The sequence below is a fragment of the Zosterops lateralis genome (genome assembly GCF_965231275.1).
Source record: "Zosterops lateralis genome assembly, chromosome: 6".
NCBI lineage: Eukaryota > Metazoa > Chordata > Aves > Passeriformes > Zosteropidae > Zosterops > Zosterops lateralis.
In genome coordinates this window covers 49,088,231-49,107,744 of record NC_139761.1, presented here as the reverse complement: position 1 = coordinate 49,107,744, position 19,514 = coordinate 49,088,231, and the positions used below count along the sequence as shown (strand labels likewise).

At 43.4% G+C, this 19,514-nt stretch overlaps 1 protein-coding gene across 1 annotated transcript in view; it reads left to right on the top strand.

Moving 5' to 3' along the window:
- Positions 1 to 13,343: 13,343 nt before the first annotated feature.
- The window catches only part of KCNC1 (potassium voltage-gated channel subfamily C member 1), a 105,873-nt gene continuing 99,702 nt past the window's right edge, over positions 13,344 to 19,514 (top strand). Inside the window, exon 1 of the mRNA XM_083863635.1 lies at positions 13,344 to 13,933. Within this exon, the coding sequence (XP_083719761.1) occupies positions 13,364 to 13,933 (570 nt within the window). The 5' untranslated portion in view covers positions 13,344 to 13,363. The remainder of the gene's footprint in view (positions 13,934 to 19,514) is intronic.

Genomic DNA, 19,514 nt, shown 5'->3' with positions numbered 1-19,514 from the left:
TTTACTATCAGCTCACCCTCCCTCAGCCTTTCAAATCACTGCTTTTCTAGTAAAACTGTTGAACAGCCATGACCTCCTCTCCTTGATGGATGCAGCATGCTCCATTCTCAACAGGCTTGTTGCACAACTGGGAATGTCATTAAGTGGAGACCTTTCAATATTTGACATTTCAGGGCTGGGGATGGTCCCTAGCATAATACAGAAGAGTTGTCAGATAGTCCTTTCCCTCCCAGGACCCACCAGGAATCAGAAATATGTCTGACATAGAGCCACTAGGGCCAGTACTAGGAGCCCAGAAATTTCCCTGTGGACCCAGAAACCTACATTTTGCATACACTGACACTTCTGAACTACCTTAACATTGTAAAGCTAATGGTGAAAACTGACCTATCCTGAAACCATGGGGTGATATAAAACCTCAGGGGTTTCATAATAATACAGTCAACATGGCACTGAACTCACATTTTCTTTCTACAACAGCAATAACTTTTATCATCTACAGCATCTTAGCAACACCAACAAGTGTGCTATTTTGTATAATACTCATTAAATAACCTCACATTTATCAATAGTGAAGCAAATTCTGTAACTATTTATTAAAGGTTTACTAAAAACTCTTAACAATAACCCACTTAATCATGCAATTGAGGGAGGTTGCAATTTTGGTTGAGGTATTGGGTTTTTTTTTGGTTGGGAGTCAGATTCACTCAGAAGTCTGTATCTCAGCACAGTTACCTAGTGCTGCATGTCCATGGCAGTAAAAGGGGGTCTCCCGATCTCCACAGTCCTCCCTAACCCACCTGAACTGACCTTGAGCCTTTTCTGGTCCAACAGCCACACCTGCTGGGAAAGATTTAAACTGCATTTCTTCCCGAAATCGTTGCTTGGTGAATTCCATGTTCTGTTTTATCACCTTTCCATAATGTAAGGTTTGTTGGTGCAGAAACAGCAAAAAAAATTCAGTATTCAGTCAGCACCTGGAGGCCCATACACTAGGAACATCAAGAAAAATATGTTGGAAAAACCAATTTCTTCCCTACCAAGAGCCTTCTACAGAAACAGAAAAAAATTGGAAGAATAGTACAGTTGGTTGGCTTTTGGCTTTTTTATTGCTAGAAAAGTTTTGGGGCATCATTCTATTTATTTTTTTTTCAAAAGGAGGGAGGAAATGGAAAGTCTTTGAAGGCACTGTATGGCCTGTGCTGAGAGCACTGGTCCTGAGGGAGACAGGCTGCTTGCCAAGAAGGCAGGTGGGGAAGATGCACAGGAACTGCAGATTACAGCAGGATCACAGTGAGATTCTCTGGTGACAAAGTCCCTCAGCAGGGCAAAAATCTTGGCCACGGGACCAAGGGAGGTGATTTCCCCCTGTACTCTGCTTTGGTGAGATCCCACCTGGAGCTGTGCATCCAGCTCTGGATCCTCAGCACAGAAGGGATATTGACCTGTTGGAGCAAGTCCAGGGGAGGCCACCAAGATGATCAGAGGGATGGAGCACCCATTCTACGAGGAAAGTCTGGGAGAGTTGGGATTGTTTAGCCTGGAAAAGAGAAGGCTTCTGGGTGGCCTTACAGTACCTGAAGAGAAAATATAAGAAAGTTGAAGAGAGATTGTTTAAAAGACCATGCAGTGACAGGACAAAGGGTAATGGCTTCACACTGAAAGAGAGTAGGTTTAGATTAGATATTAGGAAGAAATTCTTTACTGTGAGAGTGGTGAGGCATTGGAACAGGTTGCCCGGAGAAACTGTGGGTGCCCCATTCCTGGAAGTGTTCAAGGCCAGGTTGCATGGAGCCCTGAGCAGCCTGGTTTAGGGAGAAGTGTCTCTTTCCATAGGAGAGGGGTTGGAATGAGATGATCTATAATGTCCTTTCCAATCCCAACCATTCTATGATTCATTTTATACTTTGGTCACACAACATTCCTTTCTTTCACATCAATGCACTACTTCTGAATCCTAAACCAAATAAAGCAATACCTATTTGTTCTGATTTTTTTTACTTGTTTTTATGGCACCTGTGGGTTTCTTGAGTCGGGAGCCTGGACAATTCACATTTGAGAGCTGCTGCTTGCTGCAATGTGAAAGTACATTATTGAACCAACAAGAAGCGTGTAGGCTTTTCTCCAGGCCACCGGAGGGCAGCCTTTCCATGAAAAACAGGCCTGTGACATCTATTTTTTTCGTGCACACATTCCCTTTTTTCCCTCCTAAGCTCTCACATCTAACTCTTTCTCAGCTCAGGTAGAGAGTATCATTTCACACCGTGACAACTGAAATCAACGAGCCGAATTCCTACCCAGTGTAAGTTCATCAGTCTGGCTGGAAGTTGATGGTGTATATTGGTACACTTATCTGTTGGGATAATTACAGCAAGTACAAGCTCATGGTTTCAGTTTGGATGGTCAAAGATGCACTTTTATGGAAAAAACCTACAGGCTTTTGTGTCTATGTGGCAAGGCCTCCCTATGTGTGGCCTAAAGTTCAGGATGAACACCATCACAGGGCAAAGCAGCCCTGTTATACAACAGCTTGTGAAGGGAGACCTGTTCTTCATCCAGGGCACGTAATGCTCTCATTACAGATCTAATGCCATAGAAATACAAATGTATGCAAGAGGGTTCATGTGTCACACATGTTCCTTTGTACGGGACAGGCCACACTTACATCCCTTTGTTCCCTTTGGAAAGGAAGCGTGGTATGTGCTAGGCACACATGCTCTACGCTCTCAAAGGCTGTCCTCTACAGAACTACACACTTGAAACAGCTTGCAGTTGAAAGCCAGCTGCACAAAATGTAGTCCCAAACATGCCTTTCAAAAGCTTCACAAATGCCAATTACATTAAGCGATATGAAGAAAAGCAACCAAGTAATGTGCCTAATTAACAAAGCTAGAGATGGAGCCAGCCACTTGGTTTGAAGTACTTCCAAGAGAGATGTTAAATGCAACGGTCAGGGCAACTCTGGAAGAAATAAATTAACATGCTGGGTTAATATTTCAAGCTCTGTGGGAGTAAAAACTGTGTGTGGTGAGGGAAAACAAAGGTAAAAATATCACAGGGTGCTATTCTGTTTGTTTGTTTGCCAAGGACACTTTAGCTTTTGCCATTTATTATTCTTCATGGTATGCTCAAAATTATGCAAGAAGACATAAAAGTGTCAGCATTGCGTCACCGGCCTTCCTAAATTTATCTTGTACCCTCCCATTAAATCTCAGCTCAAGGTCAAGAGAAAAACCATTTTGAATGAATGAACTATAAGACAGACACATTCATGAAAAATATCATAGTAGGGTTCTTTTATCATTAGTATTACCTGCAACCATAGCTTAAAAGATTCCCCTCCCCACACCAAAAGACAACAGTGGGGTGTTTTTCTGGTCCTCATAAATAAGAACTGACTGACAGCTGCCTGGTTCCAAATCTCAGATACCTATGGTTGGGAAAGCTCAGGCCATCACAAACTCAAGTTCCAGCAAGCAGTGTGGCTTGAATCCATTCCAGTACTCAGCTGTTGGCAGCTGTTTCCATCTGCTCCTTGAACCGTTCTGCTCGGTCCCTAGGGAAGAGCAGGAAGATTGTCACGCAATGAACTCACTTGTTGTGAGCTGGCTGCTCATGTTTTACCCGAATCTGTCATCTCACCTCATCTGCTCTCTGCCCTTTTTTTGCCATAAGAATTCTGAGTTCTGCTGTGCATCTAAGGGGGAAAAGAAACGCCAAACCAAATATTCCTCAAATGTGGGTGCCAAAATACTATTCCTCCTTCTAAGTACAAGTAATGAACAAGAGATACAGAAAAGGCTGATCACATCACTTAGTCCTCACAGCTGAATCACACAGTGATTCCTGCATGTACGTTTTGCAGCTAAAAATGTCTGATATACCTTTGCTTTGTGATGAGGGAAGGCAGATGCCCTTCAAGCACTCCATGACCATTATCTGTGGCCTTTATTTGTTTGGTTTTGTGGCAAAATCCACAATGGAGAAAAAGAAAAAAAAAATCAAAAATAACATTTTCTATTTTATACATCAGTGTTTATGTTTCCAGATTTGCAGCTGATCCTTTAGGAACTCTGGTTGACTGAGCAAATATCTCTGCACATTAAGGCTCCACTCTTAATTTGTCCCATTGCTCTTTTGTTAACTTGATATCTACACATTAACATTAATTGGCCAGAGTAAGCAAAATATTTTATTTTTTCTTAACCAAAATAATTAGTTTTATATTTTTATCTTTGAAAGTTTTAATTCATACTTTGATATATTATCTCTAGGCTGATTTCCAACTGGATCAAATACCTCCAAATCTCTTGGGCCTTCAGAACTTTCAGGTGTACCTGAAAATGCAAAGTTTTGTTCAGAAACAGCTTTTTTTTGCAGTTCCAAAGTACCTGAAAGTACATCCCTAAATATACAGAGCATTCTGCAGATCCTATTCAACCTAGGGCTGGGAAGGGAAAAATAGTCAATAAGAGAAGCAATACAACAGAAAATGGGGAAAAAGCTGAAGAAGATTCCATTAGAAACACAAATGCAATCATTTGGATTTTGCCCTATCCAGAATTATACATATTTGTGGATGTATTGGTCAAAATACCTCCTCAGGGCTTTATAAGCACAAACTCAGGAAAACTGAGAGTAATTTCACTGACTTCCCTGTCACCTCTTCAGTGGTGCACTCTGCAGCATGCATCTGTCTGCTTGGAATATGCAGTGGTCAAACTGGGCCACACAAGCACAGCACCACTTCAGCACTTCTGCATGAAGACCTTTCTAGACAATGAAGGTTTCTTAAGGGGCTTGGCATGATAAAGCAAGTAAGAAACATTTTTGTCCACACCCTGAATTACTACCACGGAAGTAATCATTTCTTCCACTTTTTAACAGGCAGGATAAGCTGGAGAACAATTTCAGAAGAACCTGAAATCTATTGTATTTTTTATTCCAGTTAGAAAAATTTCAAAGAAGAAAGGGTGTCTATTATAGATTTGAGAACTTGACACTGCTTTTTTCTCATTGCTTCATAGGAAAGCCAATAAACATGCTATTGTAGGCCCTCTTAGGATGAGAATCCATCCTAGAAGAATGGAAAGGTCCAGTTTTGTATAAGAATGGAGCATCTATGAAGGAAGACCCAACTCTGATTTCTTGCAGGCCAACTCTGAGTATCTTGTCCTACTGTGATCTTTCTCAGTTTCCTCATTATTTCCCAATTTCTTCTGCTGGACTACCTAGAGGCAAAGACTACAACTGCAAAACCTGGCAGAACCCACAGATGAATCAGACTGAATCCGTAAACAATGACTAAAAGTGCAGCGTCATAGGAACAAGCATATCACCGTACCTCCAACTAAATCATTTAAATACAAACCTGCTGCAAATTTTAACAGGCATTCCAGCCACAGTCTGGAGGGCTGCTATAATCCTACTGCACTAGGATTCCTACAGAACTCTTCCCCAGGTCCTGGAAATTCTGTGTAGAGCATGTTCCTGCTTCCTGGAGTGCAGAGACCATTCATTATAGGGTGTCCCAGAAAGGAAAGGCAGAGAAGGAGCTAATAGAGGTGCCATCCCTTCACTATTGCCTTTCCTCTAGCTCTCAACGCTTCATTTAACTGGAACAAAAGGCTGCTGTTAATGCCAATGCATAGGCCCAGGCATGAGACAGGATAGAGAAACCTGCATTCCCAGCAGCTGGTCCAAGATTTGGGGCAGAAAGTGGATTTTGCTTTTCATTTACTCACATTTATATTGTATAAATCCTGGCTCTTCACAAAAGAAATGCAGCAGATTTTATCCTTAGTGCCAATTATTTAACTAGCATCACTGGAACTATTATACTTTATATCTCTTCATATGCAGCATTCAAATAATTACTTCAACAGGATTAAATGTCATTTTTCATGGGACTGGCTGCATAAATATTTACAAAGCTAGAGAACAGAAAAGACATCTCAGAGTTATTGATTCATGTCAAATATTGAGAAGCTGGGTTAATCAAGGGATTTAAGCAATGCTTTAAACCTTTGAGTCAGCATTGTTGAGATTTATTTAAACTACTCTTACCTTTCAACATCTAAAGTTTTACAAATCGTTTATAACAATAAAGACTTACAGGCCATTTTCCCATCTGTTTGTCTGAGGGCATATCAGTTACTATTATGAACTCAGAGGAGGCTGAAGAAGTAATAACAGCTGTGAAAGGTGAATCATTCAACAAAAATAAAATTCTCATTTCTTTTTTTTTTTTTACTGAAGATAAGAAGTGTTCTAATTAGTTTTATGTATTAGAGAAATAGTCAGCTGATGGGCAAGCCTATACATTTTATAAAATGAAGCATATTCCATACTCCAAGTCAGAAACAGACCTTTTTTTTTTTTTTTTTTTTTGGTGGTTAAATGAAAAAGATACACTTGCAGCACTGAGAGCTGCATGCCTTTTTCAAGAAAAGACTAGCACCTCCTGTTCTGTATTCTGTATATAGTAGTTGTGAAATACATATGTCTGTATCTATGTGTTTGTGTCTGTTGCTATGTTCATGCACCTGCAAATTGGCTGAGATCTTAAAAACGTAATGACAGCATTAGTAGAGTTTTGTTTTCAGAAAAGGCTGACTAGGCCAGTCTGAGAAAGACAAGGACCTTCTAGGACTCCCCAGAACAAATCAGCTGATAATGTAAACCCAAGTGTTTGGTCCTATCTGAAACTCTAGCCATAGGACACAGTAGGAGTTAAATGTTTCCAACCTCTGTGCGCTCTTTTGGCAATGCAGATTCAAAGCCCTCAGGATGACTGAGCTCAGCTCATAGTAATACAAGTTTAGATAAGGGTGTTTCTCTTATGTGCTGACAGGAAACTTCCAATTGTGTAAGCTCAATTTTCCTCATCACCAGCTGGTTTTTTGCTGGATCACACCTAGATCAGCACGAAGAAGACAAGGGACAAATCTATATCCTTCCATGACTCCGCATTGTACCAAAGTAGCGCATTAGCTGTATGCCTAACTTCAGGTGACTAAAGTAGATTTTGCTGTGATATAGCCCCATGATTTCTTGAGGAACAATTATTTCTGTTTTGGGGAGTGTCTCATCAAAGACAAATCCTGACACTTTTACTATAGCCTTGACTCAAGGACGTGCTCCCAGAGAAGCACAGTACCTCACCCAGGCCAGGTGGATGCCAGACTTAAGAAGCTGGGGTGAGACAGACAACTCAGCAGTTTTTTGCAGTGCTTATTGCCCTTTTTGCCAGGAAGATGCAATCTTCTCTTTCCCCACAGGTAAGACATTTTGGAAATCTCCCTAGTCCTTCAGCAAGCAGCAGAACACCACTTCCACCACCTTGCCTTACTTGCAGGCACCATCTCCATAATTGTATCTGCTCGGTTCCATCTTCCACAAATTTTCAGCAAAACCAAATGGATTCAGGTGGGAGTTTCTCTTAGTTAATGGAGTAGGTAAAGACCAAAGATGACCTCTAACATGTCACATATTACTTCCATTTTTTTCCAGAGCAGCTTCCATTTATCTCACAGTTTGACACACACTTTCTGAAGGATCCCAAAGGAATTTGCAAATCAAAAAAAAAAAACTTCACTCAGAAATGTCAGCCCAGCAGAAATGGATGAACAAGTGCAACTGATCAGGCAGAGTACAGCAAAGGCATCTCAGCTCAAAGCAAAGCCATGCAACAGTGGGAAACCATGGGTGGGAATGAAGTACATATTCAAGCAAAACTGAAGTAATTAAGAATAAAAAATCAGCCATAAAAGTGCAGGAACAAGCATTTAGCCATAACTTCTGCTGCTCAGGTTACTCTCATTAAAAGCATTGTGACTTCTTTGCATCAGGCTTTGGGCTACACATCTCTTCAGACATGCAGTATCTCTAGGACTCCCTCAAGTCAACATCAAGCAGCAACTCACAATTTTTTTCTCCATTCTCATTCTTTCTATTGAAAGGCTTTCATCCAATTAATGACAATTCAGAGGGGTAAATCTAGCCTTTCAGAAAAGTAATAACATCTGTGCAATTGCAGCTGCTTTATTTTTAAATTATTTTCAAGGACAAAATGAGTACATTGCATGCTCAAGTGCATCACAGCTTTCTATTTGAAGACCTCAAACCAAATGATTTACAAGGATCAATGCTAACAGATAGAGCAATTCACAGCATGATGTAATCTAAAACTGATAAAGAACTGCACTGAAATACTGTTGAGCTGTCATGAATTTAATACAAGAGAGCACAGGCTGAATTATAGCATTCAAGTATTGCAAAACTGGTCTTCCAACCCTGGCTGCCTTTTCTTTTGAGATTATAACTCTTACAAATAATTCTCTCAGCCTCCTCCAGCTTTAAAACATTTTGAAGGTACTCTCCAGTTATCTTCATAGTTGTGCACAAAGTCACAGGTTCTCTCAACATCTCCTTTTCCTCTTTGCATTGTTACAATGGGCCATTCTTTTTCTTTGAAGATAAACTGACTGATGAAGTCAGAGCTAGGCTTACATTTCAGGAGCAGGAGCTTCTTCAGCTGTCACCATTGTTGGTGTCATCACTAGAAACTCCAGTGAAGGAAGAGGTTACAGAGGAGTGCAGAATCAGGTACTCTTGAGACACTAGTAAAGGACCAAAGCATCCAGCAAAGCTTCCTGTGCATTTCTGTATCTCTGTGCCTATACAGCACTGGGATTCACATCTGTCAATCCAGAGTCTTCGGTAAGTGGCAAAATATCTTCATACAATAATGAAAATGATGAAATAAAATTTTAGAAAATTTCACTTCAAATTAATGAGTTACTAAGTTTAGGAGTGTTAGGGAATATGTGCTCAGTCATCTCCCACACTGAGAAGAAAGCTCCTTTGGAGTTAGAAATCACTGCAGTTCTCAGCTAAAGAAGTAGAGAGCAAGGGGATTAACAAAAGAAAAGCATGTGAACCCACCAGTTTGGTTTTTTTTTTTTTTATTTTGTAGACAGAATTTAGGCTTCTGTCTGAAAGACAACCTACCTTTTCTTGGATATGATTACCCTGGGGGTGCTGAAGTATAGGGCAACAAAGGTGATCCCAGTACACCAGATACAGAGGGAATGGAGGGCTTACTCTTCCTGTGTCATCAGAACAATGAGGTGACCTAACACCAGTGACAAAATTAGTATATGGACTCACTCCCTAACTCAGCCACGCAGTAGTTTCAAAACTAAAATATATTTATGGCTTAAAGCTATTCTTCCACTATGACCACTAAAACTTTTGCATTAGAAAAATAACTAAAATTATAGATAGAACAACAGGACTGCTCAAAGTGCACATATACTCTCCTGAATAGTAGGTACGCCACAAGGGAGACCTTCAGAGAGACCTTTCTAAACTCTACAGCTTATTTTCCTCACTTATGCCAGATTTTGGTCAGTCCCAGCTCAACATAGATGATCATCAAAATCTCTCACCTGTTATTAGAATCAGTTCAGGGGAAAAATGATGTATTTACAAGGTGAATGGCTTTTAGTATATTAAAAAATTTTCTGATAACACCATCTGCAGCTGCTGCTATACCATAATCCTTTTCCAAACAAACTGTAGACTGTTTGGACAACCTACCAATTCTGTGCTTCCTACAGAGGTCTCCCAGCATTATTAAAGCTGGTTTTGTTCTTTTTAACATGTAAAACTTAGTAAGATTAATTAATAAGTTAACTTAAAATGACAAGTAGTACCACAGTTTCCTGTGGTAGACAACTTGTGGACTTATGCATCTACTTTCACATTAAATCCTCTTTAAAGATATCAAATATAAACCAGATGTTTAAAGATTTAAAGATGTCAAATATAAACTAGAATAAAATCCAGTTATAATATTGTTATTTTTCATGGGACTAGGAGGACAGAAGCACTACTTTCAAGTTTGGGATTAATCATAATTCCATAGGAAGTTTTTGTCTGCAAATTGGAACTTAGAAAATCAGATTATTTGTTTTTGTCTATCATAATCCAAACATTTCTAATTACAGAAAATTATTTTTTAAAAATAAACTAGAATTTTATATTTCTGTATGGCAAGCTTAAAGCAAAACTTTGCTCAGACAAAGCAGCTGCTAGACTGTCTTAAAGCTTCCATTCCATGCAAACCGACTGCCATCTATGCGGTGTTATCAACTATGGCTAATTAAACAAATGCAAATCACGCTATAATCTACCATGCAAAGCAAACTCTTTGTGCCTTAATACGCAGCTATTTTGTGCCATTGATCCTTGTTAAATAAAGATATTATTTTTCAACACTTTTCCTCTCAAGCTTCAATATAAATTTCAAACGTGATGCTATCTTTCATTTTCCACATGAAAATAATGTCTAAACTTACGTTCCAATTTATATTTCTAAAAGACCTTCTATTTCAGTAGCTATCTTGCTCCGGATCTCACAAGCTCCCACTTGCCCATCAGTCTCTGATTTGGGGCTCCCTTTCATGTCTTTTGAAACATCCAACTCTTCTGTTTCTACCAATGCTTCTTCATCAATTACAGCTTTAGTAACTTCAAAGAAACCTTGCAGGTCACTTAAGCATGGCCTCCCTACCTGAGTCCATGAAAACCTTAAAGTTTGAAGCCTTTAAACAAGCTTTCTAGCTTTTAACGTGTACACCCAGATGACTTCTGAGGTCCTGCACCACCCTCCTTCGATTGCCCAGACAAGAAGGGAAACCCAAGCAAGGGAAGGTGCACAATATTCCTTTCATCCCCACCATCACCTTAGATCCCAACACTGAAATTCCTCACTGCAGGCAAGGTAACATGGAAGGCAGGAGCTAATGAGCTGGGAAAGTCTTTACACTTGTGGATGTGACCAGAAGAACCCACAAGCCTGGGATTAACAGGCCCTTAATATCTTTCCTGGGTCGCCTGCCCTCCACAGCCTTCATTAACTCTTGGAACCTACCCTACAGTTCTGTCCCATTGGTCTCCAGATCTATTATTATCAAAAATAGGCATTTACTATGATTTAAAGGAATTTTTACATGTATTATTTCTGTCAGTGAATCAACATCCTCTTTTTCTTTCTTAATGCCAGGCTTGGGTTCACAGCCCTCTTTTCCCTCTGTGTCCTCTGGCTGGCAATTCTCAAGGATTTTAGATAGTGTTTCTGTACTTGTGATTCTCAGATTCTCCCTCTGTCATCAACCTTTCTGCCTCTGTTCAGTCCCAGTGCTGAAGTTGCTGTCTGGCATCTCTTCCTGGAGATTTTTTCATCAGTTTATGCTAGCTGAAGTGCAGAGTTGCCTTGATTTAGCCTCACTTTCCCATTTCTCATTCCTAGCTGATACGAGTAACATACTCCCATTCCTACTGTCTTCCCTTGTTTTTCCCAAGAGTCACACACAAATAGCACCAGGTCCCAGCCCTTCCCTCTACCCCACCAGCTTAAAGAGCAGCCTGTTACCATTTTCACAGACAAAACTGCTGGTTAGACCTTTTTGGAATATCACACCACAGCTACTGCAAAGTTTTCTTCTCTGCATCCTGACCATGCAACGCTCTTTGCAAGGAACCTGCAGGTGACCAAACACCTCCTCTCACAAACCTGAGCACACCAATTGCTCCGTGACAGCCTTCCACTTGTTCTTCACCTGCTGTTCCCACACATCTGAATTTGTGTCATACTCTGAAGTTCAACCTAGCTGCATTCCCCTGGTCTGGCATCTTCCGTTGAGCATCATGTTGTACCTACCACTTGTGTCTCCATCAGCATTCCCTAACCACGTACCTTTCAGTTGTATGTTTCACCACCCTCTCCTTTCATCATGACATGACCTCCCATGGTCAATCCATGAAGGCCCAGCTCTCCAGGCTCTCCCATAAGCCCATTCCTCCTGAGACATTGGCAGCAAATAAAACAAAATTCAGAACACATCCACATACCTCTCTTACTTCCCTTCCACACAACCGTCTTCCTGCTGTTCTTCAAGCTCCTTGCAAGACAGGAACTGGGGGGAAGGGTTTGAAACTTCCCTTGTCATTATTTGTGAATTAATGAGAATAAAAAAAGAATAAAAACCACAAACCCAAATTACAACTTCCTACCACACAGGTGTTAGGAAAAACCCCCAAATGAATAGTGGGAAAAGATGGAGAAGTGATGTAGGTGTGGGGGGGACCAAGTAAAAGCAGAATGTGGTAGGAAGAATCAACCTGGGTACCCCTGCTCGTGGGGCAAGAAATTTACGCCTGGGAAGGTCTTGGATTCTGCCGTGACTCATTCAGTGGTGCTCGGGAGGGTGACCGCGAGCCGGGCGAGGGGCAGCACCGGGCACGGCCTCTCCCGCAGGGGACCCCGGTGTCACCGGGCGGCGGCGGGGCGCTGAGGGGAGCGGGGCGCTGAAGGGAGCAGGGTGCTGAGGGGAGCGGGGCTGAGGGGAGCGGGGTGCTGAGGGGAGCGGGGCTGAGGGGAGCGGGGCTGAGGGGAGCGGGGCGCCGAGGGGAGCGGGGCTGAGGGGAGCTGAGGGCTGAGGGGAGCGGGGGCGCTGAGGGGAGCGGGGCTGAGGGGAGCGGGGCGCTGAGGGGAGCGGGGCGCCGAGGGGAGCGGGGCTGAGGGGAGCTGAGGGCTGAGGGGAGCGGGGTGCTGAGGGGAGCGGGGGCGCGGCCGGGCCCGGGCGGGAGCGGCGCCTGCGCGGCGGTGCCGGCGGGGCGGCGGGCGGGCTGCACCGAGCGCTCGGCGGCGGCGGGAGGAGCGGCGGGAGGAGCGGCGGGAGGAGCAGCGGCAGCGCCGCGGGTCCCGCCGCCCGCACCGGCGAGCGCTGGAGCCGGGCCGGCCGGGCGCAGGGGCGGAGGCGGCGGGAGCGCGGCGCTGTCCCTTCAGCACCGCCGGGAGGGAGGGGCGCGGGCTCGGCCTCGCGTTCCCCGCAGCCCCGCGCACCTGTGGGCAGCGCCGGTGCCTTGATTTTTCTTCCCCCCACCCCCCATCCCCCCCCCTTTTTTTTTTTTTCCCTTTTTTTTTTTTTTTTTTTCCCTTGTGCTTGTGGCCACGTCCAACCAGGGGAAGGCCCTCCCCCTCCGGCACCGCAGCGCTCCCGGAGCATGGCCCCCCCTGCCCCTGCCCCTCCGCCGCGGCTGCAGCTGCCGCCGACCCCGAGCCTCTGACTCCAGACGGAGGCGGCGCAGCGCCGGCCGGGAGCCACCGCCACCGCCAGCGGCACCGGCATCGCCTCGGAGCGGCCCCGGGGGAGCGGGGCTGGCCGGGGCCCCCGCGGGCCCGCAGCGGGGCTCGGCTTAGGCACCGACTGCCGCCCAGCAGCCGTCCCCTGACGGGCTCGCCGCCTGCCGTGCTTGCTTGGATGAGTCTGCGACATGCCTGATAAGAGACGAGATGGGCCAGGGCGACGAGAGCGACCGCATTGTGATCAACGTGGGAGGGACTAGGCACCAGACTTACCGCAGCACCCTGCGCACCCTGCCCGGCACGCGGCTGGCCTGGATCGCCGAGCCCGATGCCCACAGCCACTTTGACTATGACCCCCGCACCGATGAGTTTTTCTTTGACCGGCACCCGGGCGTCTTCGCCCACATCCTGAATTACTACCGCACCGGCAAGCTGCACTGCCCCGCGGACGTGTGCGGGCCCCTGTATGAGGAGGAGCTGGCCTTCTGGGGCATCGATGAGACCGATGTGGAGCCCTGCTGCTGGATGACATACCGCCAGCACCGCGACGCCGAGGAGGCTCTGGACAGCTTCGGTGGGGCGCCCCTGGATAGCAGTGCCGAGGACGGAGACATAGATGGCACGGGAGACTCTGGCGATGGTGAAGATGAGCTGGAGATGACAAAACGCCTAGCACTTAGTGACTCCCCCGATGGCAGGTCTGGGGGCTTCTGGAGACGGTGGCAGCCCCGCATCTGGGCGCTCTTTGAGGATCCCTACTCCTCCAGATATGCAAGGGTAAGCCATGCAATCAGCACCCCCATCAAAACACTCAGACCTCCCTGCAGCGCCAGGGTTGTCCCTGCTGTCAGAGCAGAGCAGAGAAGCCATCCGTGTGTGTGGCCACACAGAAATCATGCAGGGTCTACAGGGATGTAACCCACACTCTCAAGCAGGCCCCATGCATGGGGAACAAGTAGACATCAAGGCCTGAGCCTGTGTACTCAGATGTGGGCCTCCAGAGAGCCTTATTTTCTAATAGGCACCTAAAACTCCTAGAACAGCTTGGGGCAGGGTCCCAGTCGTGGGCCAGAGGTCTTCATTACACCAGGTAATTTCCCTCTGTGCATAGATTTTTACAGTCAGACATCCCCCAGTAAAGAGAGACACCTCGTCCAGCCTTCTTACAAGCTAATGGCTCTCTCCCCTTTATGAGATGGAGAAAGGATTATGGGAGCAGGCAGTCCCAGAGGTACCAGGGGATTTGGAGAGTTTCAGCCTGGGCTGGAAAGGGAATCAGTGCCTTTCTCTTTTCTCATACATACCAAGTTAAATATTTATGAACATGCTCCTCTGAAAATGGGTAATTCAGCTGCTCACTCTGTCTTTTTCCCTTGTGGGAAATGCAGAGTATTAATCAGAGGAAAGGGTTTCATTCATGTAGAAGGGACACTGTGTTTGACAGGTTTCCTGCCTGCTGCTGAAGGACAACTCTTCCCCTCCTGGTGCCTGCGGTTGTTTTGGAAAGGGAATGCACACTGGTGCAGTTCACAGCATAGGTGTGGATAAAAATGGTCTGTAACAATCATCTGACTCCTTTCAGTAGTCACCTCCTCATTCTATGAGGATAATTACATTAATCAGGGCCTGATTCGGCTCCTGAAATCAAAAGTACTGAAAACATTTGCTTCAGGAACAGCAGCTGGATTAACTCCCAAGACAGTCAATTTGATAACTAAGGAAACAGATGGAGGACAGTGCCTTCACAAAGAAATTGGTTGGCATGGGCTTTACTCTTAAATGTACCTTTGTTGCAGCTTAATTGCTGCCAGCCCTCGGTAGGGATGAGTGGTGCTTTGGTGGGGGAGGGTGATCAGTGTTCCTGAGAAGGATCAAAGAAGGGAGAAAAATGGATGGATGTAGGAAAGAGAAGTGGAAATGCAAGGAGCAGAAAGAGGGGAGCTAGCCGTGTATGAATGGGTGGTGGAATAGCAGCTGCCAGGGACTTGGTCTGTGCAGAGATCTCCAGCAGGCAGACACCAGGTCTGCAAACTGAATGAATGGGGAAAGCTGGAGCAGAGCCTGGAGTTATAGCTTGCTGCATTTCTAAGGATGCGTGTTTGTATACTGTTTGGAGACTTCCTCACTGAACAAAGGAGCTTATATTTAAAATTAATTTTTAAACAGCATGGAGGATAAAGGAATAATAGAATATTTACCACGAGATGAAAAGATGATGCTGTTGTATTGCAGCTTTCAAATCCCTGATTTCTGCCAAGGGAACATGGAAGGGGAAAGGCAAGGCTGGAGGGTATCCTTCAAAATGCTTGGTTTCCATTAATCAAGCCCAGTGATAGCTGGCTGTCTGACTAGCAGATCTCTCTGGTACCCAGAAATCTGTTGGTAAAACACATTTCAAGTGAAAGTAATGTGCTTGTTCAAGATTTTGGGAAATGGTTTGAAAGCCAAAGGGATAATGTTGTCCCAATGAAAAGGAGACAGAGGTTAAAATACCCTTTTGCTTGGAGGCGTTATGATATTTTAAGAGAAGGACAAAAATTTATAACCAATATTAGGAGTCTTTGTGATGCACAGGCTGGAATTCTAGAAGGATATAAATTCTCTAAGGGTATTTCCGTTTAGCAATAGGTGTTTTGTAAAATGATTTGGGTTTGTTGGGGGGCAGGGGGGTTTTAATTGATGATGTACCATTTATTCACAATCACTTGTGCGTACCTGTTAGAATTCAACTCCTAATTTACTTCTAACATGTTCTTTCCTTGAAGGATTGTTAAAACTAGATAAATATGAGTACAGTGAGTATTTAGTGAGTTAAATATGATTCTTTAACTTGTATCTATGGAGACGTAGGCCACATGCATTAATATTTTGCATGAAGGAAGATGGCTTTCCTCATCAACACATGCACACACTGTCCATTAAGAAGACATTATAAGACACTTAACATTTCCTAATAAAAGCCATATGTTATGGTTATGGATGTAAAAAGAGATGGGAGTTTGATTTATGCTCCTGTAACCTAACACAGACATTGCAAAAAGACCTGAAGCTCACAATAGCTAATTTATAGTAAAATAATTGATAACATCATTAATGGTGAATGGAATACCATTAAGGGAATGGTATATTAAGGCAATCATTGGTAGAGTCAGGCAACAAATCCACTGTTACCCCACTCCTGAGTGCGCTACTTTCAGTTACAAACTGCAATTCAGTTGTGCAAAAATCTAAAGTCACATTGCGTATTGCCACATTTTGTAAAAAAAAAAAATTAAAAAAAAAAAATCACAAAACTTTTTCTTCCTAAATGGATCTGGGATCTGTACTAAGGGTGGTTATTATACACCTTTGATGTTTACATATGATGCATGTCAAAATAGCATCTCAATGTAAGCGTCAGTTTACATAACCATTGTAGTGTTACACTTGGGCAAGTAAAAGGAATATGGTCTCTGAATATTAAGATTAAATGAAAATGTGCATAGCTGTATAAAGCAAGATTCTCTGGGCTGTATCTGGTATGCTAGATCAGTGAATGTTTAGGAACTGTCTATGAAAAGTTCAGCATTTACTCAAATCCAGCCGTTCTTGGAGGATTTTGATGGACACAGCTTGCAAATACATTTGATTGTTTTGCTTCACCTCCACCTGACTCATACTAAATTACTTCTGCTCTTGCTGTAGACAGCCAGGGAAGACTGGAAGTGCATTTGTGTATGTCAGGCAAAATCAGCTTACTCTGCAAATTTTTGTTTATTTCTTAACTTACTTTGATTAAGCAAAGCTCCTAGTCACGAATCATTTGTCTTTAGGTGCAACATAGTCAACAGTTGCTTGTTAAAACAATAGTGGCTGATTTTAATTAATTTCAAGTTTTCTTACCCTATTTTCCTAATAATGTAGTTCTTTGTAAAAGAGGAAACGCTTCAAAAATTGCGTCATCTTCTACATCTGTAATAAAAAAAGACAGTTTGTTTCAAATGACAGACTGTCTTAGACATCTATCTTAGTAAGATAAACAGATATAACACTTTTCCTTAACCTAAAGAATCCATGTTTGGGTATCAGAGGCAAAGTCTGGTGCCTGGAGATCTGAACAGAGTAACAAAAAGGTGATGGGAAAGATCAGGGATCCAGAAGGATTGTCAAAAGTGTTTGTCCAGACAGCTAAATGTCACTGCACAGACCTAAACTGATGTTTCTTTGAAGCTCATTGACTGTCTCTTTTGGATCATCAGACAATTTTGAAAATTTATTTCTTCTAAGTAGGCACAAAGGGGGAAATAGAGTCAGCCAGGAGGCTGTGCTGAAGTAGCAGAGAGTTACATTGTAGTAGAGTTCATGCCCTCTGGACTTAGTAGACTTCATATGTCTCTCAGTACACAAAAGTGTGGAAAATATTTCCTTGGCATCCTCTCTGCTTTATGCTTATGTCTGGTCACGCTGTTCTTCCACTAGTAAAGCTCCCACTGACTTCCTGGGGAGTTTGGCCTGCAGGTGTCTAACACATTTATTCCCCTTCTTCCTCCTCCTCCACAGCAGGGTAAGGTTGTGTTTGTGTTAATTCCCATTCCTTGGGTTACTCATTGTTTGGGAACGGGGAGCTTTCGGCTGAGATTCTGCGCTACTGCTCACATTCAAATTGGACAGTTAAGCTTCATTAATGAACTCTCAGGAAGGCTTTTGTATTCCTTCCAAATAAACATTTTCACTGTTTTTAAATAAAAGCTGGTTAGGGTCCTATGGAAAGTCCTCAACAGCTTGACTTAGAATCCTGGCATATGCTGTACCGCTTTGGTCTGTAAGAGGAAAAGTAAAACTCTCACTCACCCTTCCCTCATGTTTCCTCTTCACATCCTGCAGAAGAATCTGCTTTCCTCAGTGGGTGACTTTTGAAGGACAAGTTTCTGACACTGAGAAGGAGACAGGAAAAAGGATAGTGGTAAAGAGATGAGAAAAAGGTATTCCCCAGGGATTTCTTCCATCTTTCTTTTGCACATTCAAGAGCTTTTGCACATTTCAACCTTGCTGTGTTCATTTAAACTGCTTTTTCTCTCTATGAAGTACAGCCCATATGTATAAAAAGGCTTATGGGATCCTAGTTCCTGAAAAACCACACTGTCTTGAGGATTAGAGGCTGGGGTGATTCTGCTCATTCCTTACCCCTGGCCAGCATGGCTTAGCTCAGGAATTGAGGCAGATATCAGGGAGTGGGAGCAGATAGTCCTCACCCTTCACAAGGGGAGCTCATTCCACAGATGTGTGATGTGGGACATGCTTGATACAGGAGCGCTCCACAGACAGAGGTCTGGAGACTCCCACCAGGCACGAGCAGACAGGGACAGAGGGGACGAGAGCTGCCCCTCTCTCTTTCCTCTGCCCTTCTCAGGGACAGCTTAAAAGGGGTCCTGCTGGAGCTGCTCTCCCACCTTGAGCCTTTCTAGAAGGTGTCTCCTGCAGAGGCATATCTAATCCTGCACTGAAGCTGGCTGCAGGAATTCTCACCACATACTTTGGCAATTAACGAGACTGCCTAATTTTAACTGCACGCTGCATTACAGCTCTGGAAAAATGAGAATCTTTCCACATTCAAATGAGGTTTCCCTTGCACTTGTAGTATAATGGAATTACAGACATCTATTAACTACCATTCCATCGTTCATTATTAATATAGTTCCTAAAATTCCATTTTATTCCTATTTTCTCCCATCAAGGAACATGTTACTGCAAATCCTTATATAACCCACTAGTGAGCATGGTAATCTTCTCTGCATCCTGACCAAAGAAACCTTTGCAATGCCAGTTAGAAAGTGTTCAGTGCTCCAAGTCACACAACCAGTCCCTATCAAATTAGTCATGGTGGGAGCAGATACACAAGTAACTCCTGGGAATTGTCTGTCTGAATTCAGAAGTAATACGTTTTTAAACTACCACACACACAAAGAAAAAATTAAAAATATCCGAACAGCCATGCAGAATCATGACTTCACCAGTTAGAGCTGTTCAGAAACACACAGGAAGATATGATGCCTGCCCAGAAAATCTTACAATCTCTTTGAAGTCAATCTCACAAGGAGATGAGAGAGATGATGTTACCCACCTGACAATTCTATGGCTGCCTAGTACAGACTTAGCAGTTTGGATTCAAGGACTTTTTTTTTAAAATCTATTTTCCTATTTCCAATGTTATTTCTATTAGTCTAAAACCTAAAAAAAGAACAGCATCTGTTGCCATTTTAATTTATTTTTTTTTTAATCTCACTTAATTTTAATGTTTCTAGGTTACAAAATTTACTTCATTTAGCCAAGGCTCTGATTGTATGGATCATACCATCATATGCATACACATATATATGCC